Source organism: Papaver somniferum, chromosome 1, assembly GCF_003573695.1.
Source record: "Papaver somniferum cultivar HN1 chromosome 1, ASM357369v1, whole genome shotgun sequence".
Lineage (NCBI taxonomy): Eukaryota > Viridiplantae > Streptophyta > Magnoliopsida > Ranunculales > Papaveraceae > Papaver > Papaver somniferum.
In genome coordinates, this window is record NC_039358.1 from 72,704,183 (window position 1) to 72,730,851 (window position 26,669).

A 26,669-nucleotide genomic window follows, 5' to 3' on the forward strand; every position below is an offset into this window, starting at 1 on the left:
GGACAATCATATACAATGACGGAAATGGAAGATTTTGGCTGCAGAAAAACCAGCATATGATCGATGGCTTGCTTGTTCATGATGTGAAACCTGTTTTATCTCAAGTTGTGTTCAATGCTCAGTAACAACCAATTATGTATAAGGTTTAGGTTAGGGCTGGCAACGGATAAATTTCCGGCGGATATTGGCAGTACCAATAAGGTTAAGGTTAAGGATTACCGGATATCCGATATCTGATAATATCCGTCGGAATCCAAAAATTCCAATTCGATAAGGTTTAGATTAAGTTATCGGATATCAGTTTTTTTCCGATAAAATCCGGTAACTAGGAAAAAAACTAGAAACTTAAAAAAAAAAGAGTCTTGGTCTTTTTGAGTTCAAAATGTTCAGTGAAAACTACAAACCCACACAAGCACAATGTTTGGAGTTTACTCCCAGTCTAGTGAATGCAAAATAAAGTACACAACAGGCTACAACAAAGCCAAAAAATAAAAAAACAATGTCTAACAAAGGCTAACAAGTAACAATGCCAACACGCTAGTGAGTAGTGTGATCTTGCTTGGCTGCCTGGCATGTTGCATCATTGCATCAACTTCACTTCAATCTACGATTTCCATATCTGCATTCACAAAGAATCACTTAATAAGAAAATTCAAGAAACAAAAAAATATTTCACAAGAAGTTCAAGGCAACAATTGATCACATAATTTCTAATAATATCCCAAGTGGCTTTGTAAAAATTATCATCATTTTGGAATACCATTAAGATTGTACATTAATATTGACTTTCTAGCATCCTAAGCACACTTAAGCTTGGAAAAAATTCCAGCAACTTGAGTCTTGGGTACAGAAACTTCAGAATTTGATCGTTTGCTGAATTTAAATGAATGTATATGAATAGAAAACTGTATGTATATAGAGATGCGAGATATACGTGTTGAAGCAAATGTTGTGCAGATACAGTAAAGCAAGTATCTGCTTGCCTGATAAATTAGGATTGTATTGTGAAGAAGAAAATTGTACACATGAAATAGAGCCAAAGGACGGCAGAACATGCTCAAGCAAACCTTGGACTAATACAAACTACATACAACAAAAGCATCAAAGCCAGTTACAAACTTCTAAAAGGCAGAACACATAAAGAAAGTAAAACAGAACACTGCAATTGTAAGCAGTACTATATTCAATCCCCCACTACACTCAGATTTCAAGAAATGTGGGAAACTCAGTGAACAAGAGCAGAGAGGATGCGAAACTCACACACCAGTTGGTGCTTCGAGGAGGCCCAAAGAAAAATATTTCAAACTGTTCACAAAGATTATACATGCATTGCATAACAATGTCAAGAACCAGGTAAAGTGTCAAATGGTGGGTTTTATATGGACAGGAAGAACAAAGTTACCCTCTTGAATACCAAGTAATAATCTAGAACATGTTCTACTCTTAGTCCACATAAAAGTATCTACACTCTAAGTAACCTCTATTCTTTACAGGTCTTTCAACTATGGCAGACAATTCTCTTCTTTTGTAACCGAAACTAAACTTTTAATTACAATTCTTGTGATTATGATACCCTGAAAAACTGTATAGCAAACATTAAAGCAAAACCTAATTCAACTGCCTATTTCCGATTGAAATTTTTCAAAAAGCAGAAACTAGAATTTCATATAACTCCATAATGCACCACATAAAGCTCGTTTGTATCAATCCTAGACAGAATAAACAGTGTTATCCAATAATCAAACGTTATTCAAACAAAAAGGAAAAGAATAGGCAGTGTTATCTATGGTTTCACACCACACACCTCATGAGTTTGAGCAATTGCAGTGTATGCAGAAGCATAATGCAGTTCAATGAGGGGACATGCTGAATTGGTGGAATTATTGAATGATTGATGATTTTGCCGCCGCTTGACTTCTAGCACATCTTATTACCTAACTAACCACTATCAACAGTAGCAGTAAGACCCAAACCAAAAATGAATAAAGACTAATGATCCCGATTTAGATTGCAAAATCAATTGATGGGTCCTTAACATACAGTAGGCATAAAAATGAAAACCATGAAACTGAAAACCCTAGAAGAGGGAGGGATTTAGATCGAACTGAGATCGTACTTGTAACTTTATCAAACCCTAACTATCAGTTTAAACCCATCTAAAATCTTTCATCCACACAAAAATCCTATTTTTTTTATTGCAACACAGAAACCCTAATTTCATAAGAATCGAACATAGAAATCGAACAAATTAAAAGAGAAATTATTAACAACATAGAGGGGGGAGAGAATCAATACCTAATTGGGTGATTAATTATTGAGAAGTGAGAACTGAGTGATTAATCATTAGAGGGGGGAGCGAGACTGAGAAGAGAAGAAAAAAAGAAAAGGGAAATGAGTTCTCTTCAGTATTCAGTCTTCTCGACTCCTTGACTAGTAGTCTCGGTATGGGAAAATTACTAGTACGCCCCTACCCAATCGGATATCGGATATTAACCAAATGGATAGAGCCCAATCCGATTCCGCTAGGTTAAGGGGAAAATATCCGACAACTTATCCGATCCGATATCCGGTATCCGATAAAACGGATAAAATCCTATAGGATCTTGAATAATCGGAAACGGATTCCGGATATCGGTCATCCGTTGCCAGCCCTTGATCGGTGTTCAAACTGTAACGTGATCGGTGTTCAAATTGTAACGATGACAGAGAAAAAAAAGGAAAAACGAACTCATAAGAATCTGCAATTTTTTTAAAATTTATTTATGTGACGTGAAAAGAGAAAGAAATCGCATCTTTCCTACACATGGTGCCACATATGCATCGCTGTCATTTTAAGCTGTCAATCAACTGTTCATATAACGATTTCGATATCTATGCAGGGCCGTCTTCCAGTTTCGGAGTGTCCTAAAAGAACTTAAAATTTGAGACCTTTTTATGTGATATTAAATCAAAAACATACGTAGTTTTTTAGTTTTGGAGATAAAATTGCATACTATTGAAAGCGATAATTTAGGTTTAGCTTAGGTTGGACCCTGGATAAGCCTTGGTTTGAGAAACCCACGAACCTACTTACGGGCCGGCACGACCTCTGTTTCAGTCTTGACTCTCTCTTCATCTAGGGTTTAAACAGAAGAAGAAGAATCATAAACTCTTTTCTGGACAGAGGTTCAGGGTTTTAGCCTTCACCCCCACCTCCATTTCCACAGAAATCAATCCAATCCCTAGAATCAATCAAAACCCCCTCAAGGTGGACAGATCTCCGAACATCAATGAATTTCCAGTTCCAGAATCTCTTAGGAGCTCCATACAGAGGCGGAAACGTGATAATCTCCGGCAACTCTCAGCTTATTTCACCAGTTGGTAATCGAATCTCAGTTACTGATCTTATTAAATCTGAAACATCAACTTTACCATGTCAAACATCATCTAATATCTCTAAAATCGCTGTATCTCCTGATGGTAAATTTCTATTATGTGTTGATGAAAACAATCGATGTTTGTTTATTAATCTCAGCCGCCGTGTGATTTTACATCGTATTTCATTTAAAAAACCGATTTCTTCAATTAAATTTAGTCCTGATGGTGGATTGATTGCTATTGGTACTGGTAAATTGCTTCAAATATGGCGGTCGCCGGGTTTTCGTAAAGAGTTTTTTCCGTTTCAGCTGGTGAGGACGTTTGCGGAGTGTAATGGAGCGGTGACGGCGTTGGATTGGAGTCCTGATAGTAATTATGTTATTGCTGGGTCGAAAGATTTGGCTGTTAGAGTGTTTTGTTTGAAGAAATTGAAGGGATTTAATAAACCTTATATGCTTTTATCTCATAGGGATACGATTTTGGGGGTGTTTTTTAGTCTTGATAAGGGTACGGAAGAGGTTTCGAGAGCGTATACGATATCGAGGGATTGTTTGATATGTAGCTGGAAATATGTTGGTAATGACGGTGGCAAAGCTGACGATATGGAGATGGAATTTTCGGATCCACCTTCTCCGGGCACACCAGAGAAGGGAGGGGATGGAAATGAAATTGTGGGTGTCAATGGTAATGTTGGTAAGAAGAAGAGGAGGAGATTTGGTGGGAATGCTGATGAAGAAAGTGAGTTTAATCTTCATAGAGGAAAGTGGGAATTGTTAAGGAAAGATAACTTTGGTCAAGCTCCAGCGAGATTGACGTCTTGTGATTACCATCGAGGTCTTGAACTAGTAGTTGCAGGGTTTTCGAATGGTGTTTTTGGTCTCTATCAAATGCCTGATTTTGTATGTATTCATTTGCTTTCTATATCAAGAGAGAAGATTACTACATCTGTGTTTAATGAACTGGGGAACTGGTTGACATTTGGGTGTGCTAAACTCGGGCAGTTGCTTGTTTGGGAGTGGCGGTCAGAGAGTTATGTCTTGAAACAACAGGGTCATTATTTTGATGTGAATTGCCTTGCGTATTCCCATGATTCACAGCTTTTAGCTACTGGAGCAGATGACAATAAAATCAAGGTGAAAATGATTATTAGAAAGCATTTATAAGATTTTAGCTTGAAATTGTTAATCTAGGCCTTTCCAAAAGATTAGTTTGTCCCTCTTGGTTTATGCTACAAATTCATGTTAGGATCTAGCTATTGTACATACATCATTCCTTCTAGGTTTAGATTTTTACCGTCACATCAGCTGGTTTGTTTACTCAAACTGAAACTAACTCCTTCAATTTGATTTAGAGCTGCAAAGTTTAATTGGTATTTTGATATCTTATGATTTTTGATTTTCTCAATGTTAAATCAAACCCCTGAGTCATAATGGCTTATGTTACTAATTCATGTAAGATTTCATGTTTATGTTATGGTTTTAGTTAGAACTTACGTAAGCTTAGCATGGCTGTCTGAAAACCCTCACACCCTGTTTTAGATGGGGCTGATTCGCTGGTGAGAACCCTAATTAGCACATTATATGTTATCAATGTCTTAATTTTTTTTTGTACGTAGCAATAATTCGTGTAACCGTGTCATTGTCTGACAATTGTATGAAGTTCAGACACGGTGAGTGTCCTAAACATGTCCTAAACATAAGTACAGGCATACATTGTGAATAAGTACATGTCTCCGTTATTTGCTTGTGTAAGTTTTTAAGTACTTCGCTACTATGTGCAAGTACAAGAAACATATGCCCACATTAATATTTAAATTCTTTTCCGCTGAAGTATGTGCTAGTGTGGACACAAATGGAGTAATAATAGATAGTTGAATGTCTTGTTACTCTTGTACAGAAGCATAACAGTGTTTAAAGATGATCGACATCTAGCCTTGTCTTATTTTGCTATGTTCTTATGCTCGTGCTGCTGCTTTTGCTGTTTCTTGTTTTTTTTTTTTTTAATTTCTTTCCTTATGGTTACATGTAGACTTATGCTGCTAAGCTAATGTTTCCCATCACAGGTATGGACGGCTTCATCGGGTTTTTGTTTTGTAACGTTCTCCGAACACACAAATGCAATCACTGCACTGCATTTTACTGGGAACAACAATGCTCTGCTAAGTGCATCTTTAGATGGCACTGTCCGTGCATGGGATATGTTACGTTATCGGAATTTCAGGACATTTACTACGCCATCTTCTAGGCAATTTGTTTCTTTGGCAGCGGATCAGAGTGGTGAAGTAATTTGTGCTGGAACTCTTGATTCATTTGAGGTATGCCCTCTTTCTCAGTGTCTTAGATGCTTCTGATAGCATAAAATTACCTAGAAGGCTAAAAGCTATGTTCTGACAATTTTGTTAACGTTTCCAGATTTATGTATGGTCAATGAAAAGTGGGCGTTTGTTGGACGTTCTTAGTGGTCACGAAGGACCTGTGCATGCATTGATGTTTTCTCCTACAAATGTAGGTCTTCTTCTTTTTGAACTTTGGATATGTCCTTATTACAAGCTCTATTTGCAGTCATTTATAATTGTACTCCCAATCTCCTTGTCTGTTTGAAATAAAAAATGACTGTACTTCCCAGCGGAGCAGTATGGCTTTTTAATTCATATCTACAGCAATTAACATGTCGTATCGCAAAATATTTTCCTGCTATTATCAATTATATTCTTCTACCTCTTTGTGAAGCCGTGGTCACACTTTTCTAATTCATAGAGGGCCTCCCTTACACATGGAAGAACCAAATTAATGTTCATTTATATTGTTCAGGCGGTCTTAGCTTCATCTTCATGGGACAAATCTGTTCGCCTATGGAATGTATTTGAAGGTAAAGGTGCTGTCGAAACATTCACACATACACATGATGTTCTTACAGTTGTATATCGTCCAGATGGAAAGCAATTAGCTTGCAGTACATTAGATGGTCAGATCCATTTCTGGGATCCTGTAGATGGGATTTTAATGTATACGATTGAGGGTCGTCGAGACATTGCTGGGGGGCGTCTCATGACTGATAGGAGAACATCAGCTAACTCAAGCTCAGGAAAGTGTTTCACAAGCTTGTGTTACTCTGCTGATGGCAGTTATATGTTGGCTGCGGGAAGTAGCAAGTATATATGTGTGTACGACATTGCAGATCAGGTTGGTTTTCTATCTCTTAAACTTTTCTTGTGCTGGTTATAATTACCTTATAATTGCTATTTCCCTGTTTGGTTATAAATGAATTACTATGATACATCAATATGAGGTGTTTGCAGTGAATTACCTTCCATAAACTAGTAGCATGCTGTATTATTATCAGGTCAGCTTATGAGTTGAGTTGTGCCATACTACAGGTATTGTTACGAAGATTTCAAATAACCCTCAACCTTTCTCTGGATGGGGTGTTGGACTTCTTAAACTCGAAGAAGATGACTGATGCCGGGCCAATGGATTTAATCGATGATTATGATAGTGATGTAGAGGAAGGCATTGACAAACAAACCAGGACAAAGCTGGCCTATAATCTGCCAGGGTCTATGCCAAACAATGGAAGGCCAATTATCCGTACAAAGTGCCTAAAAATTGCACCAACTGGCCGAAGTTGGGCAGCAGCAACGACAGAGGGTGTTTTAATCTATTCAATGGACGAATCTTTTGTTTTTGATCCCACAGATCTTGACATGGATGTTACACCAGAGGTACTCATTTCTTCATTCTTATAGTGTTTCTCTTGGTTCCGCATTGTAGCCTCTCTTCCTGATGTTCCTTCACCTCGTTGTTGCACAGGCAGTTGAAAAAGCTCTATCTGAGGATCAACACCAGAGGGCTTTGTTGCTCAGTTTCCGTCTAAATGAGGATTCTCTAATTAAACACTGTATAATGTCTGTGAAACCATCAGACATACCAGCTATTGCTTCATCAATCCCCTTCAGATATTTACAGAGGCTAATGGAAGCACTATCAAACCTGTTGGAAAATTCTCCATACCTGGAGTTTATTCTGCGGTGGTGTCAGGTTTGTCTTACAGTTTTGACTCTCTGAATCTTGCTTTCCAAAGAATTTTCTGTTGTTAAACATAGCACACTGATAGGTTAACATTTGTTTGTTTGCACTTTCAGGAATTCTGTAAAGCTCATGGTCACTCAATTCAGGAAAACTTCAGAACTCTGCATCCGGCCCTGAGATCTCTGAACAAGGCAATTACTAGATCACACCAAGATCTATCCGAGACATGTTCATCGAACTTGTACTCGCTTAGATATTTAACCTCTACAATCACGAAGAATTGACTGACATTCTTATAGGTTTGTTACTAAATTTTAATGTTTCGCAAATTTAAACCCCTCGTATGGTAAAACTTGCAAATGGGTTCAAATATTTCAAAGTTTATATTAATTCAATCAATGGTTCAAATATCATTTCAGGAACTAGCTAAAGGTTTGTCAGTTTGAAAGGGTTAGTCAGGAAGGTTGTATACCCTTGCATTGGAACTTGAAGAAAAACTTGGGTAAAAAAGAAAAGCGACTAGTTGAGTCTAAGGTCAGTCAAATTTCATTTCTTTAACTTCTTAAGCCCTTTGTTGACTTGAAAGTCTATAAAGCTGGCTGCCACTGTAAAGTCCCGTGGAACGGATTAGTTGGTTAAGTCTGGCCTCTGGAGTCTCAACAAGAAACAGCTATTAAATGAAAGGTTCCAAATTGACATTAGAATTTTTGTCTTTTTAAATTCTAGCTAGATTCTTTTTTTTCCCTTCTGATTGTTGGTTGTGATGACGAAGGATGGATTACTGATAATGATGATGATGATGCCAATGTTGGTTGTTCATGAATCTGAGTGGGTTGAATTTTTTGTTTGGTTTTTCTATGTTATATGTTTTCCATTTTCTTTTTTGTCTTTAGAGTTTTGAAAGCTGGTTGGTTTCATTGAATGAGAGACTCCATATGGTTGGGATAATATTTGCTATTATTAGCAATTCTGTTATAGTCTAGGCTTTAGTGAAGCTGACTCATTTGTTGGAGTTTTGTCTTTCGAAAAGTTTCAAGGACAACCGTGTCAAGTAAAAGGGCTTGCAACAATTTCTTGTATAAAGATGTGCAGGCAAATTATGTTTTAGTAATAATATCTGACCAGGGGCGAAGCCAAATAATGGCACATCCGTGTCTATTCGTGTAGGTGCATGCCCCCCATTCCTCACTTTCCGACTAGCTCTCTTAAAGATTATCAATGCAATTTTGTACACAACTCCCTGATTTAAACCTTTGTTATTCATATTTTGTCACCAACTGCTATAGACAGTGGTACCTAACCATAGTGATTTTATCAGGCGCTTCATGGGCAACTTAAAAAGAACCTCAAAAATGGTGGGGGACTACTTTGTGATAGGAATGTCTACCCTATATTTATAAGGGATGTCCTAAAGTGTGGAAATGACCAACCTACTCTTCACCTGTATATATATAATCACCTCCTCCCATCACCACCACCTATATATGTATAACCACCTCCACCCATTGCCACCGCCGCTCACCACCGCCAACCACCACCTACCACCACCGACCACCTCAAATCACCACCACCGCCACCTCTATATATAGCTTAATTTAAATCATTAACAAAACAAAATCAAAATTATAACAAACCCATTACTTTTCATTCGTTTTCCGTTGAAAGAATGAGAAGTAATCATCAAAATGAGTTGAAAATAAAAGTTACAGAGAGAAGTTCGAAAATTTTTGTCGAACTAGCCGAACTCAACTTTAATGGAGGTTTTTGTTTTCAGAGAAAAATTCGGTTACGTCGAAAAAAAAATGTCCAAGCCGAACTTATAGTTAGGTTACGTCGCAAAATTTCGGTTACATCGAAAAAAGTTCGGTTATATTGCAATTTTTTTCTCCTAACCGAACTTTTCTCTGAAAAACCTGCATATTGAGTTCGGTTACGTCGCAAATTTTTTTCCTAGACGAACTCCTAGTTCGGTTACGTCGCAATTTTCTTCTCCTAACCGAACTTTTTTCCGAAAGAAAAAACTCCATTAAAGCTGAGTTCGGCTACATGTGTTTTCAGAAATATTAGCCGAACTACACTTGCAGATGAGTTCGGCTACCTGTTCTTCAGATTTCGTAGCCGAACTTTTTTAACCAAACCGAAATCATTTTGTAAATTGTTCATTTTTAGGAATGTTTTGGCCAATTCAAGCACCATTAACTAAATTTGAAGTATCCGTGAGTACCCAAAACATCATACTCTTGTTGTGTCCCTTAAAAAAAAAGATCTTAATTTTTTTTCTTCCAAAACCCTCATCTTCATTATCATCTTCATCTTCTTCTTCTCCCTCTCAATAATTCTTCTTTTGAAAAAAATCAACTTATTAATTTGATCTCACTAATCATTACACTAATTAATCAAGGGCAAGTTTGGTATTAAAAAAAAACTTAGATAAGGGGTGACTCATTATTACTTCTAATATCCACCCCAAAAAATGGAGAGTAGCCCCCACCATTTTTGAGTAGTCCCCAAAAAACGGTTCCTTAAAAAATAGATCAGCAAATATCTCAATAGGCAAAGTGACGGACTAACAAATGGGAAACTTAGGCGCGGACCCAAAAAAAATAATATTCTTATTGTCAGGCCCACAATTAATTTTAGCTACTGTGACACCCACAATTATATGAAATTATTAAGTATCAATACATAACTCGTTATGCATACTATTTTTTCAGGCATAACTCGTTATGCATCGTAATTTTTCAGGGGAATAATTGGCAACACTATTTGGATATAACATATCTAAAAAACCGCGCCTTGGAATTTTATAAATTTTATATCGTTGGAAATCTTTTTAAGAGAGCTACGCAACGAGTACAAACAAGAATATCAAATTTTTGTTTTTCACGAAAAAATTGGAGGTGATCATCATTTTAGGCAAAATTTTCGAAAACTTGATACATAACCATTATGCAGCCACCAAAAAAGATGCATGACACATTCTGCAAACGCATAACGAATTATGCAACCATTTTCTCCACTGCATAACAAATTATGCCTCTGCATAACAAAGTTATGCATCTATAACAAGTTATGTAGCCATTGTTTTGGTTGATTTTAATGCGTACATAAAAAAATTGATGCATTATGCATCCATATTTACGGATGCATGTCAGGTTATGCATCTATTTTCTCGATGCATAAAAGATTGTACAACAATTTTCTCGATGCATAATGCATTATGCAGCCATATTTTCGGATGCATAACAGGTTATGCATCCATTTTCATGACTGCATAACATGTTATGCATCCATTTTCATGACTGCATAACATGTTATGCAGATATTATTGCAGGTGCATGACAAGTTATGCAGTCTTTGTTTTTGTTGATTTCAATAGTAACAATTTTTTTTTTTGCGTAACGTGTTATGCAACAGTTTTCTGGACTGCATAACAAGTTATGCAACAAAATTTGTAGACGCATAACAGGTTATGCATCCATTTTCACGACTGCATAAGATGTTATGCAGACATTTTCTCAACTGCATGACAGGTTATGCAGTCATAACAACGTCACCACCACTGACTGCATAAATTCTGGTCACATCACAGCTTCAGAATCCACCGAAAATTACATAGACAAACAACCCAAGCGCCAGAAACCACCAAGATAGATTCAACGTGACAGTAATTCCAATTATGTCAAGTTCAGTTACCGTTGGTCATCAGTGGAACCTTAACCAAACCAAACCAGCACCAATTTCCATTCTTTGCATTTAGCCATCTACATTTCATTCACTTCCAACTACAACAGCATCGAGCTAGTTCCCTAATCTTCTCGTACACAACACGATGACACAAAACCAATACATAATCCATCTTTTCTGCCAGTTAATCATCACTAGCAAAACAACCCCATTTTCCGTCCTTGTTTCTCTGAAATCCAAAACCTTTTTAATCATCCAAATCTGCTGTTGCTGTTGTGATAAAATCTTAACAACTCAAGCCAATAACTCCTTGTGCTTCAGTTTAAATCCATGATCAAGGCAGCACTTTTAAGTCATGGTCATCTATACTTCTTCGCCGGCAACAGCTAAACCATCTCTTCTGTCACCTCCATACAACCATCATCGACCAAACCCCACACCATTTCAGTTACGAGCAGCTGCTCCAACGATTCTGCCAACCTACAACTTCATTTCTTTTTTGCTGCTGAGTGCTCTTCAGGGACGGAGCTAGAAATACTAAACAAGTGGGCTAACTAAGAAAACAAAATAATCAGGGGGGGATAATAATCTTTTTCTGTAAATAGTGCTAAACTTAAAGGATGTTCAAGTGATTTAGAATTTTTTAGGGGAGGCGGAGGCCACCCCAGGGAAGCACTTAGCTCCGTCCCTGGCTCTTCTTCAACGAGAATTTCCAGTTTAATCCAGCCGCAGATCATGTCTTCAACTCCACCGGTTCTATTCCATATCCACCATCTACTAACTGCAGTGACTCCCATAGCTTGCGTCCATCTTCATCTCAAATACATGGAGCAACACTAATTTAGCTTTAGATGAGAACCTTGCTGCTGTCAACTCCCAACACAAATTCACCACAACCCAAGCTAACAAATTCGTCATACATACATTTACACTCTCCAATTCAGTTCTTGTTTTCGCAGACTGCACCATTGTCGTGGACGAACTCTAATGTCTGTATACATTTGATAAAAAATCATTTCAACTAGAACCCGTCACTGCCAATTCTTCCCTGGTCTCTTCTCATCATCTGCATCTCAACTTCTTCTCTCAGCCAATCGATCAAACATTAGGCGTACCATATTTTCCGTCTCCAGAGGTACCTATCTGTTGATGTTGTTGTTATTGTAAAATCACCAAGGAAATGCATTAACGCCATAGATTTCCGTTTCCATTGGTTATATGTGTCTCCAGCTCTTCATGTAGCTGTGCCGATCTCCGTTACCAACAAACCCGCAACTGAAACATTCACCTCTCAGATTGACTGCAGCTGTGAACATCTCGATACCCCGCCATGATTCTCCTCTTAATTTGACATCAGCTGCTTTAAGATAATCCTACCAGAAGTTATGCTCGGATTCATTTTCTTTTGCTCACCATCTTGGATATATGAAATACAAAAAGAAACCATTCGAATCAGTAAAGGAATCGTACATAAACCTCAAATTGAATCAGTATCCCATGATATCAACCTCAATTGTATAAATCAGATCTGAAATTCACTTTTATCAAGAGATCGAGATAAGAAACCTTACAGATGTCGCATCTCTGCTTTTTAAACCCTAACTACACCATTATTGGTCCATTGGTAGTGAGCACTAAGAATCATAATTCAAGTGTAGATGAAGATTTATAGCCGGGAGGAAGAAGAAAACAGATTGAAAAAAATAGTTTTAAGCAACATAGAATTGTATAAATTATGGGTTTGAGAATAATTTTCTTAAGGAAAATGCGGGCGCGCGTGAAGTTTTGAGCCCGTGAATTTCACAGTGAAGAAAATCTGAAAAATGGGTGTGACTGTAGTTTTCACGTAACAAATTAGGCAGCTGATCACTTACATTACTGGGCCCAAAAACGAACAAAGAAATGGGCCCTGACTATTGCAAACTATATCAATAACTCAACAACACACCAGTATCCTCATGCTAGGATCAAATGCATGTTGAAAAGCAAAATGATGAATAAAATAAATACTGTATGATAACGTTTTATTTCGTCGTCAAATCATCTCAGCAAATACAATGATACACTTATACACCAATATTCTTTTAGAAAGACAAAGGAACGGCTATGAAGTTCGGGACTTATAATGTATTATCAATGCTGTAGAGAGCTCTGACGAAGGGTACTACAAGCATATTCTGAAGCTTTAGCCATCTTCTCTGGTTTAACACCTGCATTGCACATGTTTGCTAAACTTCGCATATGTTTCAATCCATATCGAGAAAACGGTCCACAGTGTTTCTTAATTATATGCTTCCACCTAAACATGATAAATAGATAGAAAATTTGATTAGGCATGCAACAGCTCGCAAAAGGCGTGACACTAGATTTAAGATGAGTTTAATTAAGATTTCCTACCATTGTCTTATAACAACTCCAGTCATCAACAACAGGTTGTCCAGCAGGCCTTACAGCTTTCAGCACCTCCAAAGCCATCTCGGTAGTTCCAAATAGAAACTTCCCATACTGCCATCTACATAATTTCTATCTTGCACAACATTTTGGTATCTCTGTCAAGCTTTAGTTTTCTTTTCAGATCCCTCCGGAGCATTTTGATACTATTGCAACAATTGAAGCTAACCTTAGAGAAGGTAAGAGCAGAACTCTCTTGCTCTTCAAGGATAACCTTAGAGAAGGTAAGAGCAGAACTCTCTTGCTCTTCAAGGATGTCTAGGCAAATACTTCCACTGCTGTTCATATTCGGGTGAAATAATTTCGTCTTAAATGCAACCTGAAATACAAAATAAGAAAACATGACCTTAAGATGTAAGACCAGAGAACATACAAGTTACTACAACTATGCAATGTAATGATAACCATACAACTATAGTAAGATAATTATAAACCACACACATGAGGTTAAGTTACCAAGAGTGCCAATAAAAATAAAAGAGTACCGCTTAGGGCTAAATCTCATTTTTTATTTGGGAAGAACTACATGATCAACATAGCTTATGCGATATATGTCCATATATTGTGATTTTTGTCACATGTGCACAACAATGTACACTTGTATTACATGTATGACTTCGGTAAATGTGTACAACAATGTCCACTTATATTATAGGTGTACCAATATGTACACATGTAATTTATGTTGTAACCAAAAGTCACTGGCTCATATCATCACTAATTCGACATCCAAGAAATGAAAAAAGATTGTTCACTAAAATTTGATTAAGAGTCATAGAGTGGCTATTATGTACACATATAATTTTTGTCACATGTGTACCACAATGTACACTCATATTATAGGTGTACCAATATTTACACATGTAATTTCTGTCATAACCAACATTTAGTGACTCTAGCATCACTGATTCGACATCCAATAAATGAAAAAAGATTATTCACTAAAATTTGATTAAGAATCCTATAGTGGGCCTGAGCCGATTTTTGAAACTCATGTAACTAGCTATTGCCAAATTTAGGCTTCAAGTCTTATCATATTTCAGAAGAATGCCAATCGTTATCTATCGCCTAATTTAGGCTCTGAATATTTTCCAATATAGACTTATCTACAACATTAGCACAGTCTTGTTATTTGGGAAAGCTAGCTTACTATTTTACTCAAACTCCAACTAATTCTCTGAACTGTGTCTAATGATTATTTTTTTCCTATATGGTCTCAAATCATTACCAACAGACGACTACTTTTGGCAGTACTTTAAGTTACTTACCTTAGTTTCCACTATGACATCACTCAATTAAAAACGTTAAATACAATAAATGATAAATTAATATACACAGGAAAATTAATCTTTAACTATATATCGTCAGGTAGATGTGAAACCCTTATAAAAATTGAACCCAAATTTGCACCCTAACTTTAACATCGTATAGCAGAACTCAAATTCCACTAAATCAAATGGAATGTGAACCAACAAAGTAATATTACCTTATTGAAATAAGATGCAAAAATATAAACTTGGATTACGTACAGGTGCACAAATATGTACACTTGCACTACTACAGGTGTACCAATATGTACACTTGCATTACGTACAGGTGCAGCAATATGTACACTTGCATTACGCACAGGTGCACTAATACGTACAATCACTACCATCTCTATTTCATTGTTGCCAAACAAAGCAACTAGAATCATTTATAGAATGATAAACAATCAAATTTGTAAACATTTATCATGTACTCAAATATATATGTACTCAAAACAAAACCACTATTCAAAATATTTTTAGACTCTCATACCTATCACATGTCCAAGTTTCTACTGAATAAGTTAAATATTAACACCAGGTACTATCCATAAACTCATCAAATTAAAAAAAATTGAAAAAAGTGTTGTGCTCATTATTTTTCCGACCTAAGAAAAATTTAGAACTTAGCAAGTTTTTGTCTTATTAACACTACCAGAAGAATACAAGCAAAGGTGTAAGCATAGTCACTAGAGCACATGGTTTTCAAACAAAAAAATGAAAATTGATATCCCAACTAGTGACCAACAAAGATACTTAAGTATAGTTGAAAATTGAGATGTATATTCTTATTAGACAGTAGGAAACATTTAGTATACCTATAAATGGTGTGTCTTCACTTCCTTTTGGAACATAATCTGAAAAAGAAAAAACTGTCAAAAGTAGAAGCAATAAGCATAAAACAACAAGAACAGGGGTAAAAAAGGAAGAAGAAAAGCAAATCTAGGCGGTCGGCAACCAGGAGTACATACACGTGAAAAATGAACAGTCAATTTCATATGAATGTGACAACAAAATATGCTGACAAGTGAAAGCAACACTCAAGCACTCAATCCGATATCATAGGAAACATAATAGTAACAAAATGAAAAGTTAAAAAGAAATTTCTTCCATAATTTTGCTCTTTTTTTGTAATTGATTTCAGTCTTCTACCGACTACAATTCCCCTTTGATGTAATAAAAAGGAATGTACAAATTGAGAAAGCCATTCATAGACAACAATAGAGGTAATAAAAAACCTCGGATAACCAAGAAATTTCACTTAGTGAAGGCCGGGCAACAATGTGATAATGAATCAATCATCAATTTTCCCACATCCACAATAACAATTGTTAAAAAAATTAAGATTTAGCAAGCACAAACATGTGATAATGAATCAATCATCAGTTTTCCCACATCCACAACAACAATTGTTAAAAAATTAAGACTCCGTTCATATTTTCTAGCACAAGAAAAAAGAAATGTATGCATTTACATTGACGACAAGCTACCAATATATAACAGATGACAAATAAGTAAACTACAGTAAAATCAAATGAATCCCAGCGAAGCAAAATAAATTGAAAGCTTGTATTTGGATATTTTTATCTCAAAACAAAGAGATGCTCATAGATTTAAACTCTCATCATAAATCGAATAACAAATTCGAACTGAAATCAAAGTAATTAGGTTTTTAGACTTGTAGCTTTTTTTTCTTCCCTAAAATAGATTTCAAATCAAATTAATAACGTAACAGTTCGATCAAAATAAGTGATAAGAATATATTAAACTTATCTTTGAAAGTCTCTATCAATGATGAAATCTTTAAACAAGTTTGCTGAAAATTGAATTCATAACTTCCCCCCTAAATCTTCTCGAAAAGTTAATGATGACGACGATCTAGGTTTCCCAAATTGAATCAAGTGTCTGTTTGATTGTTATATTTGTTTGGGGATCGAAATTTTACTAAAACGAGATTAGGATTTCGTATTTCTATGGGAGAGAAAGCTGTATCGAGTTTCGGCATGGGGAAAAATGAATGAACATAAACCTTATGATGAAAAGGAACGTCACATTTTAGCTGATGGGTGTTTTGGGCATTAAAGAAAAACATTTTGGACCGAATCGTTCTCAAAAAGATTGACTCGTTTAAAATATTGCAAATTTGGATCTCCTAGTACTAGGCTTTGGGAGGTAGGACTAGAGCGTCCAAAGCCCAGTATATATGGGACTAATCGTTAATTTCTACTTGAGTCTAAAGATGATGCATGGGAGTTTTACAAGGCATTTTGGAAAGTGTCTGGATTTCCAGTAGTGAAAAGCACATCCGTGAAGAATGCCACGGGGTGTATAAGAAGCTATAAGTTTACTTGTGCTCGAGCAGGTAAGTGTAATTCCGTCTCTGAAAAGCCTTTAAGGCCTCAAGCTACAATAAAATGTGGTTGTCAAGCCAAGCTAGTGTTACGGTTAGATTGCCTAGTTGGTTATGTAATCAGCCAGATCAATTTGCAGCACAATCATGAACTGAAACCGGAACACGCTAGACATTTTCTTTGTAATCGCTTCATTAATTCCCGGGTAAAGAACCAACTTGATATTCTTGATCAATCTGGTATTAGGTTGTGTAAAAGTTATGGTGTTTGTGTAAATGAAGCCGGCGGTTATGATAATATGACTTGTTCTCAAAAAGATTGTAGAAATCTAATTGATAAGTTGCAAAATTCATGGCTAGGAGAAGGAGATGCAGTTGTCATTTTAAGTTATTTTACAAAGATGGGTTCACAAGGCTCGGGATTTTATTAAAGTGTTGATATAGATGATACTGGTCGTTTGAGAAGCCTGTTTTGTGCATATGGTAGGTCAAGAGAAGAATATAAAGAGTTTGGTGAGGTTATTTCTTTTGACACCACATACTTGGTGTACCGATATGATATGCCATTTGCTCCATTTGTTGCGGTAAACCACCATGGAGAATCTATATTATTTGGATGTGGGTTGGTAGTATATGAAGATACAGACTCTTTTGTGTGGTTATTTTCCAAGTGGCTTGATTGTATGTCCGGATGTGCTCCTCCTGCAATCATAACTGACCAAGCGAAGGCTATGCAAAATGCCATAGAGATAGTCTTCCCAAATAGTAGACATAGGTGGTGCATATGGCAGATGGAAATGTGCAGGTGAGCTATTTTGATCAATCTCTATTCATTCATCTTTTTTTTTATCTCGCAATGTAATGACTAATACAGTCGGAACTATACAGGTTGTGCCACAACAAGTGCCTATGTACCAACATAATGGAATATCAACTCGTAATTATATATGCCAAGCAGATGGAGTATTACCCCAAGTACCTATGTGGCAGTATAACGGAGTAATAGGCCAAACTCATCCGTATCAAGCAAACAGATTATTACCCCAAGTGCTTGTGTACCAACCTTGGGGATCCTATCAGCATCCGCCCCCTCATTACGTAGGACTACCGGTGGTAAGATTTATGATAATTTTTTTACGACTAGTTTCCATGGAGATCTGTATTGCGACTTTTTTCCATTTAGATCTTTATTTTTCGTAAGACTTGTTTCTACGGAGATATGTTACTAATTTATCGTCGTGGTTGCGTAGGATTTCAATGGAAGAGATATTACTAATCTGTTGTCGTGGTTGTTGTAGGATTTCAGTGGAGAAAGTTCTTTTCATATGCAAGAGTTTGCATCAGTGTTTCCGCCTAATTCCCCTAATTTGCAAATGTTTAAAGGGTAAACGAAGTAAATGCATACCTCAATTTGGCAGTAAAACTACCAAACTGCATCTTCTACATGTAATTATGGATTGAATGCTTAAAATTTTCTATTTTTTTGAAGACCTGCGGCTTCTTCTTTTCTGGTAAATGAAGACCTGCGGCTTGTTCTTTTTTGGTAAATATGTGACTTGTTTTGTTCCGTAAGTTATCGCTGTAATTATGTAAAATAGTATACATAATCTACTTCTGCTTAATGTAATTCACTTCTGTTTTTTGGAAGTTCCCTGTAATTAGATGTAAGTTCAAGAAGCAGCTATATAAAAAACTTTGAATTGAAAAAAACTTACTCAAAGTCTACAATCATAATTATATTAAAAACTGATGCAAAGTTTACAATTCAGGTTTAGAATTACAATAAAGGAATTTGATTGTTAGTCACAATCTTAAATTAGGCAAAAAACAAACTACTTAGCATACACATCTTACTGAAGCATATTTCTAACATCTTTTTGATCAAATATAAGTTTCTCATATCCAGCTGCTTGGACCACTAATGCATGAAAGCTTCTTTGGGTTTTGATTTGTGTCTTCAGCTTTACCTTATTAAATTTCACTCCAACTTTCCGACATTGTGCAACTTCAGCAACTTCTGATTTTTGGTCTTTGTTGTTAATGACATCTAAAATCTCAACATCTTGACATTCAGTAATTTTGCACACACCTACATCCATATCTGCATATTATCATACAAGGATTCAGAGACAAACTTGGAATAGCAATAAGAGTTACCAAACAATAAATATCTAGAGTCAGAATTAGCTCAAGAGATCACAACAAATTGCACTGGTTTTTCTTTCCACAAATATCTAGACTTGAACACAAATACACATTTAAGTAAATTGCTCCAATATATGGATGTGACAGATTATCGAATACTTCATGTGCAGTTCAAATAAGTCATTTTTACAATTACCAGTAAAAGCATACTATCACTAAAACAAGCTAAAATTTTTTCTTCACAACAAATTATCGAACACTTCATGTGCACTTACAATATTTCAAATTTTCACATAAAAACATAGACATGATTCAATTGAATATTTACTTTAAATTATCACTACAAATCAGAATTACAACAAACCCATCATTTTACAAAATCAAATTTATATAGAAAAACACCAAGCCATCTCATATAAATCAAAGTAGAAAAAGATACAAATAAACAGAGAACTGAAAAACGTTAGCCTATAAGATTACCCTTAAGTGAGTTAAGAAACCTAACTCTTCTTTTTCGAATTCCATGATGACTAAAGTAACAAACGATACCTAAATTCTTCTGTATTGTATATGGACTACACAATACAAATTCTGATTGCAAATCAAATACAAGATATGAATCTAAGAATATCGATAATCGATGGATTCGCTTACTGATTTCAATTATTCTTCAGCAAGCAAAAAAATTCATCAGACTTTTCTCTTATTTCCTCTCTTGGCTCAGGTACAGAAAGTGAGATCTAAAATTTGTTCACGTTTTGCCTTACAATTTTATCTCTCCAACAGAAAGAGAAAAAATATAAATAAGAAAATTTAAGTTACAGCAGCATCTGACATGATATGCTTTCTCTCTCCCACGTTGTATTACACGTCTCGCGACACGTCATCCGAATGGCGAATAGAGATGTTAAGTGTGAGGGGAATAGCAAAACCGTTTTTTTAAGACTTGATATGCATGGCATACGTCAGCCTAGAGATAATATAAAGAGATAAAACCAGGAAAATCAATATGAGATTATTCTTAACTACAGAAATAAACCAAACCAAACCAAAACCATGAATTTTGATATTTACATACCTGATGCCTATAATTTGAATAACCATTTGAACTAGCCAGAAGAATAGCCCATCTTGTTCCTTGAGGTGTTTTATGAACATCCCTACTTATAAATTCCTTTACTTTAGAATAATCCACATTTCCGCTCTCAACACATACGATTTGGAATAAGTATTGCAAAATGTAATAGCAAAACGCTAAAGAAGGAGCAAAGATTCATTTTCATTATGTTAAAAGATAAGATATTGTGTTTTTTGGTACAATGGCAAGTAATTGGAGTACTTAATCGAAATTCATATATGGCACCCAATTTCAGTGCACCCAATGTTACGTGGCGTTCACTTGGATAATTTCTTTTCCGGTTGGTAGGGAGTGTCCATTAATTTCTAACCTCTTTCTGTTAATTCTTTGGATAATTTCGATTTATTTTTATTTTGTATTTTACCGACGTTAAGAAATTGATTTTGAATTTTTATTTAAATCTTAGAAAGAAAGAATTATACAAAGTAAGGCCTCTGGAGATTTTTTATCACCATCAATTCACATTAAAGATCCGCAAGAACAGGGACTCTTTATATCTTAATTGGTAATTGATGAACAATGTTTAAGGTACCCATACGAATGTCCATTGATCTCGTGATAATGATCTACGTAATTGTTTATTAGTTTTGGTTTGAGAGAGGATTGGAAGCCGGAGTTCCTACTTTACAGAGAGAGTGTCCGTTAAATTAACTACCACGTAATCAAAATTCAGCTCTTGGTTTTGATTTCTTTTTTGTCCTTTGAGTTTTGATCGTAGCTCTTTCAATCCTGTTAATTAATCTTTTTCGTCTAAACAGGTCACGGTGACACCATCGTTATCTACATAAATTTCCCCATCATCCTCATCGCACAAATATCACAATGGAGAGACTAAAATAACTGAGCAAAAATAGTAAAAGAGGATCTAGAAGAAGAACAAAGAAGAAACAACTCATAAACAAAACCGAGTGCTAACAGTTGGGATGCCACGTAACACTGGGTGCATTGGGTGCACTGGAATTGGACGCCATATATCATTTTCGGTAATTTATAGTGCGAGAAAGAAATTGTAGGTACAGAAAAATGCGAGAAAGAAATTGTAGGTGCAGAAAAATGCATCAAATAAACCGTGTTGTGACAGTTATGAGTAATTTCCTTAAACAGCTTATAATAAATTATATTTTTCCTAAACTAGCAATAAACTTGATTAGCTGGGTTAATTAATGAGATTTTTATTTTAATTACCTAGAATCTTCACTATTAAATACTCAATCTGTCCAAAAAAATGTCTAGGTGAGATTTCACCAATTTAAGAGGGGACTTCAATGCATTGCCACTCACATTTATCCTTACTAATCAGATAATTCGTTACTGGGGTAGGATCCAATGACATAATCATAACATGGTCCGGCTGTCATAACATGGTCCGGCTGTTATATTGACATAATCATAACATGGTTTTGCCATTTTCTCTAGAGACCGGCTGTCACGCGTGACAACATGAATGAACTCGCGGATCTCAATCGTTAGATTTGCATCATCTTTATCAAATCCAATTACCAAAGATTCTATGTTATTTTCTAAGATTATATTCCTTAAACATCCCTAAACTCTAAGTTAATTTTTAATTGGACCATATAGATATTGCCGGATTAATATTCCTGGCGAGATTGGGGTATACCCAATTTTAAGTGGATACTTTTTAAGGGCAAAGGGGGAGTACTAATGGATAAAGTTACAAAACTACCCTTTCCCATTATAATTCTAATTACCCTAAATCAGTTTTTATTCTCTTCATTTCATCTTCTTCTCTTCTTCTTCTCCTCCTCATACACATTACCGGCTCCTCCATCCCCCACCACCGAAACTCGTCTATTAATTCGTCGTAATCGTCGATTCAAAAGTTCCGATTAATCTTCAAAAATGGAACCACCACGGCGGAAGGGAACTCGTATAAAAGAAGCTAATAGGAAACCCAATGAATACAACCCTGGATTTGTAAAATTAATTCAACAAAAAGAGAAGAAAAAAACGGTTGAAGAAGAAGAAATCGTAGCCGCCGGAAAAGAAGAAATGGTGCGATTAAGAAAGTAAGGGCTTACTTAAACTCACTCTAGTACTTCAATTTCATGTTTGCATATCAAATTAGGTCAGAGAAATCGAAATTGTGAATTGGAAGTTGCGACGCCGGCAAGGTATTATGTTATCGACCCTGCCGACTGTTCATATTTAGGGTTTGGCCGGCAGGCTCTTAGGTTGAAGATCTTGTCGGCTGTTGAATACCTGTAACTGGTACTTGCAGGGTGGGCAAGTTATTCAACCTAGGAGCGTGCTGGCGTTAGTTTTTGTTTAATGAAGCCGACATGTTATAATTTTTTACCCTGCCGGCATGTTATAACTTGTTTTGAAAACATTGTTTCCCGATGCCTTGAATTTTAAAACCGGAATGGTATTTGGATAAAACCATGCCGGTTGTTTGTTAGCCGGCAATGTATGGGTAATGGACCTTGTCGACCTGTAATGTGGAAATTTTTTGTATCTCTTGTGTTTCATATTTGTTATAAGCCGACAGGTTATTTGAATGCTACCCTGCCGGCTATGGTTCAGCCGGAATATATGTTTTAGTCTACCCTGTCGGCCATTGTTCCGTCGGGTTGGTTATATTTGTCGACCCTGCCGGCTTATAATTTTTTTTTTCTTAATTGTTCTTGTTCAGGTTGCAAAAGGCAAAGAAGAAAGCTCTGAAAGCTCTTAGTCCTCCTTCAAGACCTCCTCGTGTTGGTGAAAAACTCTTGACTTCAAGGCATCGAGGGGCATACGTTGTGCCGGGAATGCTCAAGATCCGTGTACCGAATGATTCTAAACCACCATCGGAACCCAGTGATTCAGACGAGACTCCAGATGAATACCAATCAATTCCATCTGGTAGAAGAGGTGATGATGATGTTGATGAAAGCACTCCGGCTGCTGGAGGAGGTAATAATGATGATGATGATGGTGATCAAGAAATGCCTAATGTTGGAGGAGGTGATGATGATGATGATGATGATGATGGTAATGCAAATAAAGATAAGGATATTGAAGATGAAATTGTTGAAGAGGCAGTGGAAGAAGAAGAAGAAGAAGAAGAAGAACAAGAAGGAGAAGAAGGAGATGGAGATGGAGAACAAACTCTAGCTATTGTTCAACAAACCGAAGCTTCAACTTCAAGTGAAACCGGAAAGAAGAAGAGGGTGATCACTAAACCAGCTAATTCCCACATGCCTCCCCCTCACTTGATGCTTACACTGAAAAAGTTGAGCTTCCAAGGGGGACCCCAAGAGATGGTGAAAATATTCTTTTTGGATACAAAGACTCGTGGGCATGTACGATCCATAATACTATCGTAAGTAATCTCAATCCGTCTTTGTTTTTTATTCAAGTGTGTATCTATCTTAAATTTGCGTCAAGTGTTTGTGTTTCTTTTTCATTTTGTTTTTTTGGTATTTAGGATCACAAGCATGCCGTCCGTCTCATGAGGCGCCAAGCTTTATGTTCAGTGACTAATACTTGGGATCTTGAGGATGAATGTGAGGAGGTGAAAGTGATTGTCAAGAACTCCGGGTTGTGGCATGCGGTGGAGAGTTCGAATATTGAGCATGATAGAGTTACTGTATCTGCATTCTGTGAGAGGTTCTATGGAGAGACTGATACAATGTTATTCCCATTCGGTGAGATGGCAATAACTCCCGATGATGCTCATCAAATTCTAGGCCTCGAGGTTGAGGGAAAAGCAATCAATGAGGGCTTCGATGATGATTTTTCACTCAAGGATATTTACAAATTGAGACAGAAATTGTTCGGTTGGAATCAGATTGAGACGGAGTCTATACTTGAGAAGAAGGATGGTCGTCTAAGCAAGAAGTTTAATTTGAAGAAGTTGAGGGACACATTATTTGACACCAAGAAAATATTTGATAAGGAAGGAAGGGTGAACCCGGTACGAATCAATGCTACCGCATCAGGTTATTTGCTATACGTCCTCGAAAAATGTATCTTCTCGACAGTTCCGGAAACTTGGTCGACGCCAGTTATATGCAATTATTGGATCACTTAGATAAGGTGCATGAGTATTCGTCCTGGGAAAATGTATCTTCCTCGACAGTTCCGGAAACTTGGTCGACGCCAGTTATATGCAATTATTGGATCCCTTAGATAAGGTGCATGAGTATTCTTGGGGTATTGCGGTGGTTGCCTTCTTGAACAATGAGTTGACAAAGTGTTCTAGGGCACTCACTGCGCAAGTTAACGGAAACAAATGTCTCTTCCAGGTATTTTATTGTCTAAATCATTTATATTTGCAAAATTCTCGTAAGATAAGATTCTTACTAAACTTTGTGTTTGCATAGGTTTGGATATATGAGCACTTCCCTTCTTTGGTGAAAGCCAACTCCTACATCAAAATGGATGCGAATGTTGCGGTTGATAAGCCAAGAGCGCAAAGGTACAGTTTCAATGGTACTCAAGATAAGGAAATGCCACAAAATCTTATCAAGATCCGAATCGCCATCGACAAATTGACTGCGGATGATGTGTTATTTGATCCAAATCGAGATGCTATAAATCAAGGTTTAATCCAAAGGAGAGATGAAGTTGCATTATACTATGGACCCTTAATGTCTACGGATGGTGGATATTCAATGTATGATCCACATCGGGTAATGCGACTATTGGGTTACGTCCAAGAAGAACCTCATTTCGATGGAGAAAAGACGTTCTTTACTGTGAACAGGGCTGAATGCACCACGTCCCAAAAAACTAGTAACGTCTCTTACGCTCCAGCACCAACTAAAGAACATTGGGATGAAAGAAGAGGTACCCGTAAAATCGATGTGAGTCTTTCGGACGAGGTGACCACCGGCCATGATGCTAGTGAGAAATACATGACGTGGTACTTGGGTTGGGCTCTTCCTACTGTGATTAGGGAACTGACTGCTGAATATTTGTCTCGTAAGAGGAAGATGGCATCGAAAGACCCAACAATAAGTCTTAAGTTCTTTGTAAGTATTTTAGAGTTGCTCTTACTGTTTTAAGATTACATTATCGAATCATTCTATTAATTGTTTGTTGTTTAATTGAAAATACAAGGAGCAGTTGAAGACCTTTATGAAGGTGTTGTGTTGCGCGAAAGACAGAGGAGAGCCTTTTTCGAATGAAGATCAAAGCAAGCACATTGACTATGCTTTCAATATTGACAATGAGGATGCCCATGAATTGTTCAAGCAAGCTGATGCTGAAGTAAAGAAGGAAGAAAAATCCAAGAGGGAAGCACAAGCCAAGATGAATGCTGACAAAAAGATGGCTCGTAGTGGTCGTGATGGTGAAGGTAGTAGTAGTGGTGGTGCTCCTAAACGGGGCCATGGTCGTGGTGGTGAATGAATGCAGTCTCTAGTTTATTTCTGGTTAATGGTTGGACAAATTTTTTTTTTAAGGTTTATGAGACATGTTTTCGTATTTTGGACAACAAGTGTTGCATTTCTAGTTGTTGAATGAATGGTTTGTTTAGCTATGTAAAGTTTCAATACATATGCCGGCATGTTTTTTTTGAGTTATAGTGCCGACCACACCAGGCCGGCAAGGTTTTGAACTGTCAGACTACCGGCCCTGACACCAGAAATTATTTGCATACCAGGGTCGGCAGGGTAATCAGATCAAAACCTAGCCGGTTGCTACAAAGCCGGCAGGTTATTATATTATACACCATGCCGGCTATGTGTTGCAGCAAATACCTTCTCCTGATGCCTAAAATCATCAAAGGTCGGCATAGTTATAAATTTTGTTCCTTGCCGACCACATCATGGCCGGCACGGTAGTGAACAAATACCGTTCCGACGGTTAAAAAGAAAATTGCATGTTCTCCTGATGCCTAAAATCATCAAAGGTCGGCATGGTTATAAATTCTGTTCCTTGACGACCACATCATGGTCGGCACGGTAGTGACCAAATACCGTTACGACGGTTAAAAAAAATTTGCATGTTCTCCTGATACCTAAAATCATCAAAGGTCGGCATGGTTATAAGTTTCCTACCCTGTCGGCCATATTGAAGCCAACATGCTAATGACCAAATATAGTTCCGGCGGATATACAGAAGAAACTGATCTCCTGATGGCTAAAATCATCATAAGGTCGGCATGGTAACAAAATTCCGACAATGCCGGCCGGTCTTGGTCGGCATACTGGGGAAATAAAACATTGCAGGCGGCGGTCTTAGTCGGCATACTGGGG

The 26,669-nt window shown here is 36.8% G+C and overlaps 1 protein-coding gene and 3 long non-coding RNA genes across 5 annotated transcripts; 1 reads left to right on the forward strand and 3 right to left on the reverse strand.

Annotated features, from left to right (window-relative positions):
- Nucleotides 1–345: 345 nt before the first annotated feature.
- Nucleotides 346–2,402, reverse strand: LOC113330348. Its single transcript, XR_003350185.1, has 2 exons — nt 2,296–2,402; nt 346–619 (listed from the first exon to the last, which is right to left on the reverse strand). It is a non-coding gene; the product is annotated as an uncharacterized LOC113330348 (long non-coding RNA).
- A 746-nt stretch (nt 2,403–3,148) lies between these two features.
- On the forward strand, nt 3,149–8,243 carry LOC113290631 (periodic tryptophan protein 2-like). The gene is made up of 8 exons (XM_026540213.1): nt 3,149–4,490; nt 5,420–5,671; nt 5,769–5,861; nt 6,168–6,539; nt 6,734–7,078; nt 7,167–7,394; nt 7,499–7,684; nt 7,805–8,243. Exons 1-7 carry the CDS (start codon nt 3,270–3,272, stop codon nt 7,667–7,669), a joined length of 2,682 nt encoding a protein of 893 aa, XP_026395998.1. The 5' UTR covers nt 3,149–3,269; the 3' UTR covers nt 7,670–7,684; nt 7,805–8,243.
- Nucleotides 8,244–10,842: 2,599 nt separating this feature from the next.
- On the reverse strand, nt 10,843–12,732 carry LOC113330354. Of its 2 annotated transcripts, none has more exons than XR_003350187.1 (2): nt 12,644–12,732; nt 10,843–12,488 (listed from the first exon to the last, which is right to left on the reverse strand). It is a non-coding gene; the product is annotated as an uncharacterized LOC113330354 (long non-coding RNA). The 2 variants fall into 2 exon arrangements; XR_003350195.1 differs by having other exon boundaries at nt 12,639–12,732.
- Nucleotides 12,733–18,919: 6,187 nt separating this feature from the next.
- LOC113330360 lies at nt 18,920–20,633 on the reverse strand. Its single transcript, XR_003350199.1, has 3 exons — nt 20,404–20,633; nt 19,980–20,295; nt 18,920–19,281 (listed from the first exon to the last, which is right to left on the reverse strand). It is a non-coding gene; the product is annotated as an uncharacterized LOC113330360 (long non-coding RNA).
- Between the last annotated feature and the right edge of the window lie 6,036 nt (nt 20,634–26,669).

Excerpts from the sequence above, each read along its gene's own strand:
- LOC113290631 (XM_026540213.1), top strand. The coding sequence starts at position 3,270 with ATGAATTTCCAGTTCCAGAATCTCTTAGGAGCTCCATACAGAGGCGGA. Across the intron at positions 4,491-5,419 it reads CAGATGACAATAAAATCAAG|GTATGGACGGCTTCATCGGG; the intron begins GTGAAAATGATT and ends TTCCCATCACAG. Across the intron at positions 5,672-5,768 it reads GAACTCTTGATTCATTTGAG|ATTTATGTATGGTCAATGAA; the intron begins GTATGCCCTCTT and ends TAACGTTTCCAG.